The following is a 19,298-nucleotide window of genomic DNA, read 5'->3' as shown; positions in this document are numbered from 1 at the left end:
CTGTTCAGGTTGAGGTCTGAATCCATAACTACACCTAGATTTCTGGCTTGGTTTGTGGTTTTTAACGTCAGTGATTGAAGCTGAGCGCTACAGGGGCTGAAGAAGCAGTCTAGCGGGTGCTTAACTTACAGCCACCATGATGTCATACAGTTGTATTCATAATGTATATATTTATTCAGAAGTAAAACATTGTATTTTTGTTCAATTGAATTTTTTATTTTGTATTTCCTTCCAGATTTCTTAATTTGTGGATTCATATATTTTGTGTGGGCACCTGAGTACCAGGAGAAAACCCACACAGACACAGTGAGAATATAGAAACTCCACTCACAGTCTATTTGTGGAGGTGTCTCTGTGAGGCTGCAGTGCTGATCACTAAGCCACTGTGCAGCTCTGAATGTGAGCATTCTATTCTATTCTCAAGAGCAGATAATGTAGATAAAGGCTGCAACATGAATGGGAGGTCAGACGAGTGTAATATGACAGAACCAGGAGGCCCATGAGATGACGGTCAATACCCTGAAAGACAGAAAGAGACAGCAAACAGAACACATATATTATAAAGATGTCATAGTATGCCATAGAAAATAATGAAAATTCATAAAAATAGTATGGTATGCCATAAAATGATACTACTAGAAATGTTATAGTTTAGTAAAGGATATGAAAAATGTCACATTATGGTATGCTATACTGTGACTTTTTTTGACACCGTATATGTTCCCTCTCCAGAAGCTCTGCCCAGGTGTACTGCACTGCCAAACGAGGCGCTCCTGTGCCAGCAGCACAAGAAGAGGAAGGCCTCAGGTGTGGCGACTGCTGATCTTGCTGCCTCTCAGCTTAACATTTTCTTTTGATTTTTTTCTGATAATAAATCCTAAGGGTTTAATTGTTTTTAACGTGTCTTCTATAGTTTGTTTAGGTAAGAACTGGATTGTTCTTCGCCCCAAGGGTGGGCGTAACAATACTATGACTTTATTAAACATACTGTACTATGACTTTTTTCAATGTACAATCTTATTACTCCCCCCCCCCCCCCCCATTCTATAAAAAATATTTACAACCGTGTGATTATAAATACCGTGGCTCATTGGGTAGAAAGGGTCGTCCGGTAACCGCATCGTCGGCGGTTCCATCCTTGGCTGCTACGCGTCCTGTGCTGAAGTGTACCTGAGCAAGACACTAAACCCAGCCCACTGCTCCCAATATGCTAGGGATTGGTTAAATGCAGAGCTTAAATTCCATATGTACCTAATGTATATATTGACGACGATAATAAACTTCATCTCATTATATTTTTTAAATAAAGATGTATACATTTCCCTTTCTCTCCTGTAAGCTAAGCTCTTTTTTACTCTACTAAGTAAATAATCAATGTGAACAATTTGATATTCAAGGAGGGATTTGGTCATCCTAAAATCATTATGGTGGCACCAAACATCCTGAGCCAAATTACGAAAAGTGTTAGCAGTCAAAGTCCATTCTGAATCCAAAGTTACAGGTCAGATATGCTACTGATTTACAAGACAGGAGTTTGGTGCGAGTATCTTACCACATCGGACACACCGGAAGCCTGAGGTGAGCTCTGAGGCAGACTGGCACACAGACTTCCTGACCCAGGTAGCAAAAAAGAAACTTTCTATACTATGACTTTATTCAACATGCTATCATAGTATGCATTTCCCCTGGTTCCATTTTACACAATTTACATCCAATAAAATAGAGGCTAAAATGCCAGATAAATACACCAAACTGGTGTTTCTTTACTCTGAGCTTTTCCATTCAAGTATCACAGTCATGTGACTGCTGTGTAGATGACAGTAGTGTTATTCAGGTCCACCTCGATGTCCTCGTCTCCCTCCAGTCTTTTAAACCTCGTTAACCTTTGAGGATAACGGAGCCCATCTGTCGGACTGTTGTTTGTGCCGTATATTATACGTACTGTATGTATTAAAGAGGAACTAAAGAACAGATTCAGAATGATCTTTTTTAGTAGTACGGTAGTGGTCACCGTGGGACTACAGCTGATACAGCTCATCAGTGTGTTAATAACCATTATGTAACTAAACAGCTCTTTGCACCTAAGAAAACACTAGTAATTTCTTTCCATCATGCTATTTTATGGAGTCTTTCACAAAGGTTTGAATTATTAGTTATTAACATGCAGATAATTTAAGCAAAAAGTGCACCATATTCTGGATCCTCCATGTAAAACGGTGATGTACATCCCAATGTGACGTCGGCCACTATTGGAACCCAGTTCCACCGATAACAGTTTGTAAAATGTCTACACTTAAAGGTTTACAGGAAGTTGTTTCTCTCTGCTTTGTATTATTATCATTTTTATAATAACCTACCAGTCTCCTGTCGCCAAAAACTAAACTACAAATGCAAATGTAAACAGATATGAAGAGATTCTGTGTATGAGACAAAGCAGAATCTGAGAAGTTTTTAAATATTAAATATAAGTGAACATTTACCATGTTTTCATCAACAGCAGGGATAAAAAGCTTGTAAACACTTGTACCATCAAAGATCAAAATGTGGTCAGTTTGGAGTCTTTAAATTCATCACATGGTTTCTCTTCAACAAACTTTTTGTTGAAAAACACATTTGCTGTGATGTACTGATTGAAATGGCAAGCTCAAATCTTTGCCAAATAATTCGGGTTGTTGTGAGTTTTTGAGGAGTTCACACACACACACACACACACACACACACACACACACACACACACACACACACACACACACACACACACACACACACACACACACACACACACACACACACACACACACACACACACACACACACACACACACACACACACACACACACACACACACACGAAACGCATTAAAAAACACATTTTAATGTGTTGTTGGTGTACCCCTTTAAGCATATTTAGCCTGTGTGCGTTTCTAGTTCCAGACCTGAACAACGCAGGTGACACCACATATTGACATTTGCATAGAAGCTCATTATTTATTCTAGTTCTATTTAATAACAAAAGAAGAACTTGTTGTCAAAAACACGCGGCGTTAGTGTCGGCCAATGAACCTCCTTAATTCTTATGTTGCTACAGCCGCTAAACATCGTGCAGAACACATCGTTAACTCATGAAAACATCAGTAGGCACACATTAAGATGGCACCACGTGCCTACTGTGAGTGAATACATTTAAAACAGAATGTAAGCAAAAAGAAGAAAACATCAAAAAGAATTATCCAAATCCTACCGAGCCCCAACCAGGCTGTCACTTCTAAATAGTGATTACTCTTCTAAATGTTTAAAACCAAACAGTGCATCAATACCTCAAAAGATTAAAACACAATACGGGCAAATAAATATAAACTCATCAAGACTGTAAGGATTACAGGTACTAGAACCCAAAAGCACAACTCGCAGACAAAATACAAGTAAAGTTCTTTTTACTTAGTGTTCAGGCAGGGTCAAAACCAGGAGGTCCGTCAAACAGGCAAACAAATCCAATAAGGGGCAGGCAAAAATCCAAGGTCGAATAACAGGCAGACAGGACCGGAACAGGCAGATCAGGAACAATATCTAAAGGTACGCTGGAGAGCTTGGCAATAGCACACAATACAATCTGGCAGGGAACAAGTGCGAGTGAGGGGACCTAAATAGTGAAGGCTAATGAGGGAATGGGCTGCAGGTGAGATGGGGTGTGGAGGACCAGGTGAGGGGAATGAGAGGTGATCGGGTGTGAATGGTAGGATCTGAAATGACAGGAGAGTTAATTAAACAAGCAGACAAGATGAAAACAAACTAATATGAAGGGGAAATTCATGACAGAACCTCCCCCTCTAGGGACGGCTCTTGACGTCCCACTGGGTTGGTCCGGATGAGCCTGGTGGAAGTCCGTGATCAGGGAGGGATCAAATATTCTGCGAGTGGGAACCCATTCACGCTCTTCGGGACCATAACCCTCCCAGTCCACTAGATATTGCACTCCCCTATCCCGTCGCCGAGACTTGAGAAGGCAACGGACCGTGTAGGCAGGTGCCCCATCGATGAGCTGGGGGGGTGGAGGGGGTCTGGGGGAGGGCTGAAGGGGGCTCTCCTTGACGGGTTTAATCCTGGAGACATGGAAGGTGGGATGAACTCTCATGGATGATGGCAGACGAAGACGGACAGCAGCAGGATTGATGATTCGAGAAACAGGAAAAGGGCCCACGAAGCGAGGAGACATTTTCTTGGATTCCACTCTGAGGGGAAGGTCCCGCGCAGACAGCCAGACACATTGTCCCGGTGCATAATGGGGTGCAGGGACACGACGTCTGTTGGCAGACCTTTGGTAGCGGTCAGAAGAGTGTGGAGTGGGCCTGCCTCCAAGTGCATTGGCACCGCTGGACGAAAGCCTGGACTGAGGGAACACTTGCCTCTTGTTCCTGCTCCGGGAAGAGTGGTGGCTGATATCCTCGGGCACACTGGAACAGTGAGAGCCCGGTGGCTGAACTGGGGTGGGTGTTGTGGGCATACTCGACCCACAAGAGCTGCTTAGACCAGGAGGAGGGGTTGCGGGAGGAGAGGCAGCGTAAGGCTGTCTGCATCTCCTGATTCATCCGCTCAGCCTGCCCATTAGATTGGGGATGAAACCCTGACCGTAGCTCCCAGCAGCCTGCAAAACTCTGACCAGAAGCGAGAGGTGAATTGTGGTCCCCGGTCGGAAACCACGTCAATGGAGCCAAACATTTTGCAGTAATATTTTAGCAGTCTCTTTGGCAGGTAGGTAACTTGGGTAGTGGAATGAGCAGAGCAGACTTGGAGAACGATCAATGACCGTGAAAATAACTGTGTTACCATCAGAAGGGGGTAGGCCGGTTACAAGCAATGAGCAAGCAAAAAAAGTCCAAAGCAATGTGAGACCAGGGACGACTAGGAACTGGCAGAGGATGAAGAAGCCCAGAGGGAGGTTGGCGAGTGCCCTTATGCTGAGAACAGACCTGGCAAGCACCGATGAACCCCTTGGTATCTTCCTCCAAGGAAGACCACCAGAAATGCTGTCTGAGCAGTGCTAGTGTGCGTCTGATTCCAGGATGGCAAGCTAGGCGGGAAGAGTGGCCCCACTGGAGGACCTGAGGACGGAGATTGACAGAAACAAACAAACTGTCATCAGGACAAGCACTGGGGGCAGGGTGTTCGGCATGGGAGCGCTTTACCTTGTCCTCCACCTCCCAGGTTACCATATCAATAACGCACTCGGGGCGAAGGATACCTTCAGGATGGGAAGGAGAGTTCTCTCACTGGAACTGATTAGACAAGGAGTCGGGCTTGACATTCTTTGAACCTGGTCTGTATGAGAGTGAAAACTCAAAACGGTTAAAAAAAAAAAGAGCCCGTCTAGCTTGACGAGAGTTCAGTCACTTGGCTGAACGGATGTATTCCAGATTCTTGTGATCCGTCCAGACCACAAACAGCTGCTCCGCACCCTCTAACCAGTGTCTCCACTCCTCCAATTCCAGTTTGACCGCCAACAGCTCCCGGTTCCCAATGTCATAATTCCTCTCCGCAGGGGACAGCTTCCGGGAGAAGAAGGCACATGAGTGAACCTTTTGGTCCTCAGCCGACCGCTGAAAAGGACTGCTCCTACACCATTGTCCGAGGCGTCCACCTCCACAATAAACTGCCGGGCGGGATCTGGGAATATGAGGATGGGAACAGAGGTGAAATGTGATTTCAACTCACCGAAGGCCCCTTCTGCCGCAGAGGACCACCGGAAGGGCACATGCTGGGAGGTGAGGGCAGTGAGGGCTGAGACAGTGTGATTAATCCCTGAAAAAAACAGCTGAGCATGAATCAAAGTGCGAGAGGGCATTTTTAAGTTCACATTTCAACTCACCAGTGCCCTCCGGATGACTGGTGAGCCATCTCTTTTACTGGACAAGAGAATACAAAATGGCCGCTCTGGCCGCAGTACAAGCATCGATTCTCCTGCAGGCGGAGCTGTCGTTCTGCTACGGAGAGCCGGGTCCGCCCCAGCTGCATAGGCTCAGGAGAGTCGGCCGGACCGTCAGAGGCCCATTCCGACGGAAACCCCCGAAGATCGTCTGACAGGCGAAGTGGCCCTTGTGGAGCAGCCTAAAAGTCCCTCTCTCTTCTCCATTCCCGCAGACAAATGTCAATATGGATGGAGAGAGCGACCAACTCGTCCAAGCCAGCAGGAAGATCTCGAGCCACCAACTCGTCCTTGAAGCAGGGCGAGAGATCGTAGTAGAAGGCGTCGAGGAGCAAGGGAGCGTTCCAGTTGCTCTCGGCTGCTATGGTGCGGAACTCGATGGAGTAGTCGGCTACGGATCTCCCTCCCTGCTTCAGGTCAAACAAACCTCGAGTGACTTCTCTTCCAGGTGTGGCATGATCAAAGACCTTCAGCAGTTCCTCGGAAAACAGCTGGACTGAAGAGCAGATTGACGACTGTCGCTCCCACTCTGCGGTTCCCCAGTTCTTGGCTCTGCTCGTGAGGAGAGATACGATATACGCCACTCGGGACCTCTCGGAGGGGAAGGCGGAAGGCTGAAGCTCAAAGGCGAGGGAGCACTGAATCAGGAATGGCTGGTAGGAACCAGGAGCACCAGAATAACGCTCTGGAGGAGGCCAGCGTGCATCTGACATCAGAAGTGCAACTGAGCTTCTTACCATTTTGTTCACCTTTACACTGCTTGTGAATCCTGCCATCATCTGGATGTGAGGGTCCCGGGACAGAGGATGTCGCATGTGTAGAGATTGTAAAGCCCTCTGAGGCAAATTTGGGATTTTAGGATTAATTCATTAATTTATTTAATTGTATATACTACAGCAATACTACAGTGTACAAATACTATGTTACAAGTGAAAGTACTGCATTCAAAAGCATACCCAAGTAAAGATACAAAAGGATCAGCATCAGAAAATACTTAAAGTACCAAAAGTAAAAGTTCTCATTATACAGAGTGATTCATTTCAGATTCATAAATATTATATTAGTGATTCATGATTAGATACCACACATAATAAATGCATTCATCACTTTAATAGAAGTATAAAGTAGTACAAAATGGAAATACTCAAGTACCTCAAAATTATACTTAGGTACTGTAATTGCGTGGATGTTACATTCCACTGCGGGTCACTCAAACTGATGCTATTATTTAAGTGTTATTGACTTCATGTATATGTCTTTATTGTATGTGAATTTAAAATAAACTCCTTATCTGTGCCCTATTTGTTCCAGATAAATGGAGCCTACAATGTGTCTAATTCAAAACACACATGCCCACAATCTAATATTGATCTAATTAAACCAAGATGAATGGTGAACTATTAGATGAACTATTTCTGCCCCTATTCACTTTTAACCTAGATTTTTATTCTCCTGTACATTTTACACTTTCTTAGATCCGTCAATAACTTTCTGGATGTGTAGGCCTACAGCCCACGTTTAATCGAAAGACACAACACCTAGAGGTTTTTTTTCAATTTTTGATTATATAATTTTACTTTGACACAACACTTATTTTCTTTCTTGAAAATAATATATATTTTACCACAAAAAAATCTGAAACCTCACTCTATTAGGTGTTGCGGTTTCAAGGCTCGGGTTGACACTCGTTAGGGCGGCTCTTAGCACTGCGTCACTCTTCTCTCATCCAATCAGCGAGCTACGTGTATCACGCAGAAGGTTCACAGGTCAGGGGTTGCCAACGAAAGAGGAAGATGGCGGCAGGCGGACCGAGCTGCAGGCAGCGATGAAACAGGTTTAGCAGGCAAATACTACTTAAAGAGAAAAGCGCATGTAGTGCACATTCAGACCACTATCCTTTAAGGCTCTTACAAGGAATAAGGACACTAATGGCGCTGCTTTACGGCTTGTTATGGCGTCTACTGCTGGTTCTGGTCCACATCAACAGAGCGCTCGTCGCCTGGCTCCGTGTCCGGCTTCGGAGCTGGAAGGGGCGGCTGTGGGAGCGGGCGATGGCCGGTCTGCTGCTGCCGGTAGCCCTGGCTGGGTTCCCGGACCACCAGAAGAAGTTAAATCAAAACCCTGATGCTAACGCTAACCCCGTGACTGGAAACTGCACTGCAGGTCGCCGGCCACGGTGGCTGTCTGACGGCAGGTCTCTGGAGAAGCTGCCGGTCCACATCGGCCTATTGGTAACGGAAGAAGAACCCAGCTACACGGACATAGCAAACCTGGTGGTCTGGTGTATGGCTGTCGGCATTTCTTATGTCAGCGTCTATGATCATCACGGTAAACATCTCTACCTTTACTACCCGTCTCTCTTACGTTTTGTCTGCTGGTTCTACCGGCCAAATGTAGCCACACCGCTATTTAAGTTACATTTCAAACGTAACTACGGCCAACTAAACTTGCTCCCTCGCTCTCCCATTGCCCATATATTTAAAATGCATGTCTTTTTAATTAAATAAAACCAAAATGTGTATAGCAGACAGCAGCTGTTCTCGTGTCCTGCTTTTCATTAGTGTTTCTAAGTCAATTATACCCCTGAAACTGTCTAAATATGCAAACGTTTGCGCATCTGCAGTGTAATTCGGAGGGCTCAGATGAACAGGTTTTGCTGTCGCTGAACAGATTTCACAGTCTAGAAGACTGTGTAAACTACGCAATCCTCACGTCATCATTTACAGACACCCACTTTGTGTTTGATTAGTTTGATTAGATACGGTTTGTTTGACCTTTTTTTTAATGTTCCCTCACTCATCTGACCATAACTTATACAAGTCGAAATGATCCTCCCTTCCTCCTCAGTCTTATTTCTGTAACGTCATGTGACTGTAGAAGTTATATTGGTTTGTTCCACTTTATGTGCCTCAGTTGTAAAAACGTTGATCTGCAGAGACTATGCTCATTTCCTGGTCTTTGAGGAAACAGAAATGAGACTTATTATTCTTCGAAGCCCGTCGCAAAATCTGCTACTTATTATTTGGGTCTAAATTATTATCCAGGTTTAGTTTATTTGATATGATCATCACAGTAGCAGTGGAATTGTAACATGCATTTACACACAAGGACCAGAAGTGTTAGTAGTGACAACATCTCGTCCACACAAGGCTTATTTTTAAAGTTTGATTCGGGACCCAGTGTGACTTATTCCAGCCTCTCCTAGAGGTCCATCGTGTAGACGTGAAGGCCGTGTTGTCGGGGCGTGATCCCAGTTTAGCTCACAAACTGTTCACAAGCTGTGTTCTAAACTGGGATCCTCCTGCTGGGCCTGAACGGAATATACTGGTTCATCCCAAAAACAACTTCATCCTGCTGGAAAAAAAAAAAAGTTTAGAGTCCGACCACATGATGCGAATTGGTCACGTAAAACCCTGCTTTATTACTTTCTACATTAACATATTTTATTTTTTTTATATATACTTTGAATGAAGTCAAATACTCCTCTTTATCATTGCCCTGTTTCTGTCTTTTCTGTTCCATCTGATGCATCTCTCTCCCTTGATTATGTGATAGTGAAATTAATGAAAAATGTCTCTCCTATTTTATTCTGGATTGAATGATGTGCTCATCCCCATCGGTCTCTTCGCTCAGGTATTTTTCGCAAGAACAACTCCCGTCTGCTGGAGGAGATAGTAAGGCAGCAGCAGGACTTGCTGGGTGCGGATGGATCCAAATACAATGTGGAGTTCCTAAGCAACGGCAGTGACAAACACCAGCACCACGGTAAGGATTATGCACAGCTGGCTCTGCTGTTATAGTCGGTGCATTTACATGCACTTCGGTATGATCAAGGCTTCTCCGGTAAACTGATAACTTAAATGTCATGTGGAGGAGAAATCTGGTCTCCCTAGTCTCGGTAGGGGATTAAGGAGACCTGATTTCCCCAGCAAGACTCCTCCTGCAGAAGGCCGATTTCTCTGCTATGTACAAACCTAATCGGTTTTCTAATTGACTCTTTACATAATAATAATAAACCAGCAGAAACTTAAAAGACCGAGCTGCAGGCAGAGATGAAACAGGTTTAGCAGGCAGATACTACTTAAAGAGAAAAGCACATGTACTGCACATTCAGACCACTATCCTTTAAGGCTCTTACAAGGAATAAGGACACTAATGGCGCTGCTTTACGGCTTGTTATGGCGTCTACTGCTGGTTCTGGTTCTTCGGAGCTGGAAGGGGGCGGCTGTGGGAGCAGGCGATGGCCGGTCTGCTGCTGCCGGTAGCCCTGGCTGGGTTCCCGGACCACCAGAAGAAGTTAAATCAAAACCCTGATGCTAACGCTAACCCCGTGACTGGAAACTGCACTGCAGGTCGCCGGCCACGGTGGCTGTCTGACGGCAGGTCTCTGGAGAAGCTGCCGGTCCACATCGGCCTATTGGTAACGGAAGAGACACAAAGAGCCCTAATCGGCTCTTTACATAATAATGATAATAATAAACCAGCAGAAACTTAAAAGGTACAACCGCCTTCTGAAAAAGTCAGGACTGACACGACCTGGTTATAACACAATTATTTATTATTTGTTTCATTTTATGTAAGCTTTATTCATGGTCCCGTTGAGAATCATAACTTTGCAAAGATGGCAGCATAAAAGATTTACACATAAAACCACCAAGAAGTGCAAATATAATAACATAAAAGCACAAATTATAGACTTAAACCGAAAATTTCATCAACGAGTTGGTGCTGATATTTTGTAGTTCAATCGGTATTGAAACAGTCCTCAATCCTGTTTTTTAAAATCTTGCATGCTTGTAAAATAATCTAGTGTCTCCGTGGCTCACACCAAGGTGGCTGAGTAACTCTGGACACAAGTCATGTATTGCCTCACTCACAGTAGGTCACAGTTGAGATGTGATGCTCGCTTTATGTCGGGCGTCTTGGCATGTAAGAGACTCACTGTTGCTCAGCTGTGTTGTTGACTTGTCCTCGGCACAGCGTGAGATTTATCTTTGCAATCGAGGAACAGTGTTTGTTGCTTCACTTTCTTGTCCCTGGTGATGGACCGGCTCACTGAAACCTCATATATAAGAACATGGCAATCGGGTTCGTTGACTGCCGAGTCCCACTCCTGTTTTCACAAGCTTTCATCGCCTCATTCCTTTTGAAAGGCTGAAGTGTGATACGCTACGCTGAAGTAATATCTACTGTTGCACTAGCTGGCGCCGGGTCATTTTCATTCCACGCAGATAAATAGAGCGTTGGCACAACATTTACAGTGCAAAGTGCAAGCTTGAATGAACTGGCTGACATGATGAAGTTGCCATTCGTTTGAATTTGTCTCCTCAAAACACTTTGGATGAAATGACCCCAAAGCCCCTCGAATCCATCTATTTTAACAAACGGCTTTATTTTGAGAGTAAGGAGAAGACTGTGGAATAAGGGGAACATGACAGAAAACATGGCTGTATGCACAAACTACAGGCTCAGTTCTTAGTTTATTTCCCCCGTCCACTGTCGTCCTATTGGATAAATACCAGGACAGGAGGATTGCGTTCCTCTGTGTGGTCTTAGACCCGATCCCAAAGTCCCCACCTGAGGCCTTTAGCCCTGAACCCTCAGGGACTTTTTGATTAATTAATTTATTTTATTTAAAAGGGACCATGTACAGTTTAAAACATAAATGTCACCATTTGATGCACCGTGCCAGATTATAGCTTTAAGCTAATTCGCACCTGTAGTCCCCTGGCAGGTCAAACAAGGAAAGCACAATAACAAACAGTACAAGGTAAAGACATAATACAAAGATATTAATACGCCACGCTTTGTGCCGTCTTATTTGTTTACCTTTAAGCTATATATATGTATGTATGTATGTATATTTATATATATTTATTTATTTATTTTTTACACCTGGTAACCCTGTGTTTTACGTCACAACCCTATGAATTGTGGGTAATTCCCTCAGGCAAAGTCTGAAGAAACGCAGACTTAAGAAAAGTGTGCATAAAAAGGGCTCAGAATGTCTGCGAGAGAGTCCTTGGTACTTGGTTTGTCACTGGGACAGCCCTAAGATCTCGCGGATGTTGCGGGAAGGCTCCCCAAATTTCATGAGTGGGTATTAAGCCCTTGACTAGTTTTTAGTCACGGTTTTTTATCTCACACTTGTTTAGTACAATGAAGTACTCCAACAGAGTATTAGAGTTGTGTTATGGAGGGCAAATTCAGTTATTACAGTAAGAATTCTGCACCACGCTAGAATTGGGGGGGGGGGGGGGGGGGGGGGGAGGGGAGTAATTTGTGTCTGTCAGGCAAAAGGTGCCTGCCACCCTGCCCATGGACTTTCTTTTAGATATTTGAATGTCTCAATCATATGGTGCCACAGTCTCTTCCCCATGAACCCATCAAATGGAATGTAGTTTCCTCGATGGTGATGTCCTGTGTTGTGGAAGCTGTGGAGCAGGTTTTTCTCACCACGCAGGTAGGTTCTTGTAGTATCCGTGTACTTCCCATAGACTGTAGTTCCAGTTTTTACTGTACATAGAATTCATTCGGGTGGGTTCAGCCCCACCCAGGCTTCCTTTCAACACAACTTACTCAGAAATCTGCTGTTGCTCAACCGACAACATGAAAGCTTCGGGAGATCTAAACAAGTGTCTACCCTATAACATATAAAAAAATGAGGGTCAACTTTGAGGGCCCCTGGGTCCTGAATGGTTGGTCGCACTGGTTAATCAACGTTCTAGCACTCTCTCATATAGGTAAACCTGTAGGAACAAAGGGCTGAGAATCATGACACCTCCAATATCAAAACATGTCCACCCTACCTTCTGCAGCTTTTTATACAAATCATCAAACGAGACTTTATGTCTTTGTTTCTCATCACTAATTTGAATTTATCTCGTTTGTTTTTTAAGCTGCTTTGCGAGTACTTATCCAATTTATTTTCTCCCCTTTTTAAAATGTACTTCTCATTCTATACAATGCAAATTCCACCGCGTTGTTATTATAGTGTCATCGATGTTTCCTCTGATTCGGTCACAACTATCACTCAAGGTGCCGTGTCCCAGGACGAGGATCGAGCTCCAGGATCAGTGACGGTCCGACTCGCTTTATAGATGCAGGACCGGGACAGTTTTCACCATCGTGCTCAGATTTTCAGTCATGGGACAGTGGAAGTTAATCGTGTGTGTGTGTGTGTGTGTGTGTGTGTGTGTGTGTGTGTGTGTGTGTGTGTGTGTGTGTGTGTGTGTGTGTGTGTGTGTGTGTGTGTGTGTGTGTGTGTGTGTGTGTCAGTGGTTTCCTGCAGGCCCACAGTGAAGGTGTTGTCTCCAGAGGACGGGAAGCAGAGCATCGTCCAGGCAGCGCAGCAGCTCTGTCGCTCTGTGGAGAACAAAGAGAGGAGCTCCAAAGACATCAGCGTCTCCATGCTGGACGTGCTGCTAAGAGGTACCAGTTCATAACCGTGTGTGTGTCACAGTGAGGCATGTCTCAGCTTTACATTTTCTATTACACTCTTGACATCAGAACAGTGCCGCAATACACAGCAACCTACACACAAAACTAATTAAAATGCCCATATTCATTACACACTCATCGTGAAACACAGCTGGGTTGATTAAAAGAAGGAACTGATGGTCTGTGTCTTATCTGCAGCACACTGTTGAGGAAAGGTGTTATAGTATTCAACCAATGTGGGCTTTTCAATGGCCGATATTTCGAGAGCAGGGCGTCTGATGAATAGTGCCGATATTATGCTGTCTTTTTGTTGTTTTTTTTGCATATGATAAAATACAACAATTTACACAATCGCTGAACTTAAATGAGCATTTATTTAACACAGTTGTTGTCTGACTTGTCCCTGTTTGCTGAAGTAAATCTGCACTCTGCAGTACACTCATTTGAAATAAAAAATAAAAACTATCATCATTATTGTTAACATATTATTACATATTATTATTGCTAACCCTATAGAAAAAAGAAAATACAGGATTTATCTTAAAATAAACAAGATTATATTGGAGTCAATTTGGGTTTCTTATTTTATACATTTAGTTTGTATTAATCACTTTGTCTGTTATCAATGTCTGTTACATATTCTGCAGTACAGAATCTGTAGTGAAAGTTGCAATGGAGCTGGTATGAAGCCAGTACGACTATCAGCGGATCATTTTGTCACGAGGGGGTCGGCCAACAGTGCAGACATTGGCCGATGCCGATTATCTCAAAACGGCAATAATCGGCCGACAGATACTATCCTTCTATTGCTATATTTTTCTGACGGGGATTATTGATGTGCCTTCATTCAGTGGGCATAAATCATCCAGGTCGATAAATTACACACCCGTACTTCTGTCAAATGAGGGTTGAGGCCGTTTAGGAACGGTGTCACCATATCATAGTCCACCAGAGAGCGCTGAGATGTTCTGCTCTGTATGGATCTTAGTCACAATTGTTTAAAAAAAAAAAAAATGCACTTCCAACAAATCTGAATGAAGATGGTTGTTTATGTTGTGTGTTGTGCAGCTATTCATAATGAAATAACTTGCTTCTCTGGATTATTAAAAAATCCATGCAAGTAGAAACAACAAACATGTTGCAGCAAAAACAAGTGACACAGTTTCACCTACAATCACTCATTTAATGAGGTAATTAAAGTTGCCTTAAACTGGTGTGTAGTTTTCCTTTGTTCACTCAGTGAGTGGAGCAGTGAAGTGATGAGGATTCAACTAGACCGGAATCCGCTCATTGAAATGATGCAATCATTTGCAAAAGGAGAGACTATTGGTCCACGGATAGTTTGCTAAAATGACGCTCCACCTCGCTCTCTGCTGCACAGATCCATTTCAAGCCGTTTACTTGCTGTGGAAGGAAGCTTGATTTTATGTTCCGAGGTTAATATGCAACAAGGAAACACAAAGCCAGTGTGAACCGTTCTTAATTCAGCCTGCAGACTGGAGGCACAGGGAGACGTTGATTTGGACCGTGCTTTACCAAAGGAAAGGTGATGGAGCCGCCCCACAATTCCTTGCGGCAACGACGTCAATAACATCCGCCGTAGCATCATAATTACGTAGCCGTCATGTAAGTGGAGTCATATTTCTGAGCAACATAGTTGTCTTTTCTAAGTCCTAATGAATCCTCCTTCACATCTTTCCTCATGATGTTTTCCATTGAGGTCAAGGAAAAGCGGTTTGGAAGACATAGGACGTCATTGTTTTGACAATTTGTCTGCAGCCCAGACATTTTTATGTGAATTTTGTCATTAGAAAAGCTGGATGGAAGCGACGACTCCAGCATACCCCCCCCCCCCCCCCCAAGCTGTCAAACACACCGCTGCATGTGTAGGGGAGACAATAAAGAGACCTGTTATCAGCTCCTCTCTGTCGCCGCCTTGCTTCAGAAAGCAACATAATGCAGGCCGATATGAGCTGAAACAGGAACATGTCCGACAGCAGTAAGATCTGGACAGCCGACCTCTGTTTGTCCCCATGTTTTCTTCCTCGCATCGGATCCTTGTGCTCAGGTAGACACTTAATTCACCCAGCTGATGGAAGCGCACCTAATTCACTTTCTATCTGTTGCCACATTTGTAACTTTGGCTTTAAATTCCACTGATCGTGGAAAATGAACGTGATCAGGCGATAACGTAATGACTGCGACAGTCCACTAATGATGATCCAGATTCACAAATATATGCAAATGTAAGAAGAAGACCTCTGCCCACTTATTACTGGATAGAACCCACTGTGTCACACTCATCAACATTTCATAATTAGCACTATTAAAAATGCAGGTTTCTTTTTTTTTTCTTTTTTTTCTTTTGCTATGTTCATACAAAGACTTCATACGGAAACATCGGTCGTGCTGATGACATGCTGCCCGTCTTTGTGCTCGTTTGTTTCAGAGTCCAAGAACGTCCCAGACCCTGAGCTGGTGGTGAAGTTTGGTCCCGTGGACAGCACGCTGGGCTTCCTCCCCTGGCACATCAGACTCACTGAATTCATGTAAGCTGCCGTCTGAACTTTAATATCACTAAAAGAAAGCAAAAACAAAAACAATCTTCAACATGCCCAGTAGATGGCACTGTTTAGCTCTCAATACGGGTATGTTTTTTTCCTCTCCAGATGTGTTCAGATGTGTTCAGTTTGATATGTTTAAAGTGTGTGTCCTGCTCCTGTGTCCTCAGCTCCCTGCCCTCCCACAGAAATGTCTCCTATGAGGACCTGTTGGGTGTCCTGCAGCGGTTCGGTTCTTGTCAGCAACGGCTGGGCCAGTGATGTGTCGCCCCCCCCCCCCCCCCCCCCTGTGTCAGGCTCTTCAAACAGGAGAGAGGTGTGGGGCTTCACACAGTCGAGAGGAGAGTTAGGACATGCGGTGAGCCCTCCACGATTCGCCGTGTCCCTCACGTCTCCTCTCTACCCAACTCTGTCCATCTCCTGGGACTTTAACAGACTCAAAAGACAAGCTCAAAGACCAGGAGACCAGCCAGCTCACTTCCTGCCACCAGCTCTTGTCTCATAAGAAACTCACATTCCAGGACTTCTGGAACACGCTCTCCAGAGCCAAGAGAAAATAGCACATCGGAGAGGCGCACACTGACATAAGAGGACTGTCTGCACAGACTCTGTGTTCAACAAAACCCTGTTCTGTTTCCTCTCTAACCATCTTGGCTCTCTGTTTGCCATTCAGTCTCCAGCTGCTGTTTTCTGCTGTAGACTTAGAAAATGACTCGCCTTCACTCGGCGGATGACAAAAGAAGAAACAAGGCTTTGTGCCCGTCTTCGCGAGGCACCCGCCGGAAATACAGCTGCGCCTCGGAGAGAACCTCGACTACCCAACCACACATGAGGCCGAGAGGCGGAAGTTGAGCTTAGGGACAGAGCGGTTATTAATGTGTAAATATGAGAAATTCATGTAGCCCTGTGTTTGTTGTCCCGGTGGCCTCCAGCTTGCAGTCGTGTGTTCATGCGTAGTGTTGCTTCAGACGCGTACAGAGGTTTGTTCAAGGCTCCTGTTAGACTGACCAAGCGCTGAAATAAAGAAATGCACTGTCTCCCTTCAGGCCAATTTTACGTCACTTTAAAGGAGTCCCTGACAAAACTCCCCCTAATATTAACTAATCTTGACTTCCATAGTTTACTTAAGTGAGTTCTCACTCGACACAGGTCCATATTTGGGTGTCATAATGACGCAGACCTTAAGATAGTGTGTGATGAGTAATGAAACTTGTTTATCCACCTTAAGTTCAGATCATTTAGTCAAACTTCTATTTGAACGACATTTGACACTCGACTCGTAGACAAACGTTTCGGTCATTAATATAAACTTTGCCCTCTCTGAATCAAAGTCTGACATCTGGAAACATGGTGACGTCACTGAGAAGAAGTTTTACAAGAAACACGAGCAGTGAGACGGTCAGACGGGTTGGAAATGAACCTCCAGTTTGGACAAACTCATTTGGAGGAGATTAACTTAATTGAGGTATTAACATTAATTGCCCGGGCCTCGACCAGGGAGGAATACATTTTGACTTGTCAAACACGGGTGTAACTTAAAAAAACAAAAGAAAAAAAGAATTGTTTCACCTTTGCTTTTCGTGTTGTGACAAAATGTTTGCTGTGGAAAAAGATAAAAAATTCAGTTTTATTTGGAAATAATAAAATGTTCCTCTGGTTCAGACTGCCAGTGAAAGAAAACACTTCATGCCCCTGTGCATTATGTTTTTGTGGTTGTCGGTCCGTCCGTTTGTTCTATTCTTGTGAACGTGATATTTCAGGAACCACTGGAGGGAATCTTTTTCAAGTTTGTCACAAACCTGAACTCAAGGATGAACTGATTAGAATGTGTAGGTCAAAGGTTAAGGTCACTGTGACCTCAAGTTTGTCCTATTCTTATCAACATAATAAATTCTCATCAAATTTGGCACAAATTGGGTGGTATGAAGGTCACTGTGAACTCACAAAACTTGTTTTTTTGCCATAATTCAAGAACTTGTGTGCTGATTGACAATTTCACACAAAATGTCTAATAGGATGAAGTGATGACATTTTGGACAGACATGGATGTAAACTGCAACTTGACTGGTTGACGGAAGCATTCATCCGTGAGGTGGTTATTGTAGTTTGTTTGCACAAAGGAAATAAATGATAACGCTCTAATGCTCCTTCAGTAAATGGTTTCCCTCGTGTTACTAGTTGATCAGAACGTTTACTGAGGTATCCCTGCTACAAATGTAGAGGAATTGAGAGCTTTTTGGTGTCATAATTACAGTTTTCAGCATTCATACAGGGATTTAAAAGAATAAAAAAAACTTTCTTTTTAAATTTGCCATTACCCTCAATAAACCACAATGCGCTGCAGCCACAGAATGTGTTTTTCTTTCAGTAATGGTCATCGCAGTTGTTCCTACACCATACAAGTAAGTTAAAACACGTCATGACACGGTAACCAATAAACAAAGTGTCTGTTTGTACCCTGAGGTCATATCTTAACTTATCTTTTCTTGAGAAAGTTACCCAAACTTTCACTATGTAGGGACATTTAATCCAGCCTCTTCTGGAATCTGTGGGTTACAGTTGGTTGCCAGGATGGTAATATGAAGCGGAGGCCCTTTTAGCATTAAAGTTCTCTTCATTCATCAACAGAGTCCTTTTCCTTACCTTGCATTTTAGTGCACAACTATCTCAGAGTCTCAATCTGGGCTGAGATCGATAACATTTTTTAAAAAAGCACTTGGCTTGTTGACGGACAGTTCAGGGCCACTGTGTGTTTTTGTTTCCAGTTTCAGCGCACACATGTACACAACAAAAACCTGGTACTTGATCACTGCATGGCAGATATGATATTCTCTGGGTGAGAGCTGTCATCTCTGAGATGATGCCTCAGCTGTGTCTCACCTCCCAATTTTCTTAACTTCTCACTATCTCTTGTTTTCTTCTGGTGAGACATGACATCCTCTGTCTGCTAGAAGTCCTTCAAGTGAAACGGTCTGAGATGGGAGGACAGTGTTGATCAGTTCGCTCAGGTTCAGAGCAACATACCTGACAATACTCACCAGCCCACCATGACATTTATTTCACAGCAGAAGGTAAGTCTGCGTATAGCTGTGTCCTGAATCCATAGACTACATGCTCATCCTAAGTAGGTTTTGCAATCTGTTCATGCCAAAAAAGTGTGACGATGAAGTCAAGAATTTAAGACTGCATAAATCATGTACTTCCGGGTAACATAGAATAAGGTTCACAGACAGAGAGGGGGGTTGTGTTCGTTCTATGAAGAGCAGCCTATGTGTATTTCAATTTGTGGGGTGAATTTGTGGAATGCTTTGACCATAGAACTCAAGCAAAGTCCAAATATAAATCAATTCAACAAGATGTACAGAATGATGTTTTAA

General features: G+C 43.8%; 1 protein-coding gene across 1 annotated transcript; it reads left to right on the top strand.

The window, feature by feature from the left end:
• The first annotated feature begins 7,695 nt into the window (after positions 1-7,695).
• nus1 (NUS1 dehydrodolichyl diphosphate synthase subunit) lies at positions 7,696-18,273 on the top strand. The gene is made up of 5 exons (XM_068708777.1): positions 7,696-8,248; positions 9,554-9,685; positions 13,199-13,351; positions 15,810-15,909; positions 16,092-18,273. The coding sequence occupies exons 1-5, from the start codon at positions 7,849-7,851 to the stop codon at positions 16,180-16,182; spliced, it is 876 nt and encodes a 291-aa protein (XP_068564878.1). The 5' UTR covers positions 7,696-7,848; the 3' UTR covers positions 16,183-18,273.
• Positions 18,274-19,298: the final 1,025 nt, after the last annotated feature.

Source organism: Cebidichthys violaceus, unplaced genomic scaffold, assembly GCF_023349555.1.
Source record: "Cebidichthys violaceus isolate CVI_PGR_0920_01 unplaced genomic scaffold, fCebVio1.0.p SCAF_14, whole genome shotgun sequence".
In the NCBI taxonomy this organism is placed as follows: Eukaryota; Metazoa; Chordata; class Actinopteri; order Perciformes; family Stichaeidae; genus Cebidichthys; species Cebidichthys violaceus.
Note: the sequence above shows the minus strand (reverse complement) of the source record. Positions and strands in the feature narration are given on the sequence as shown.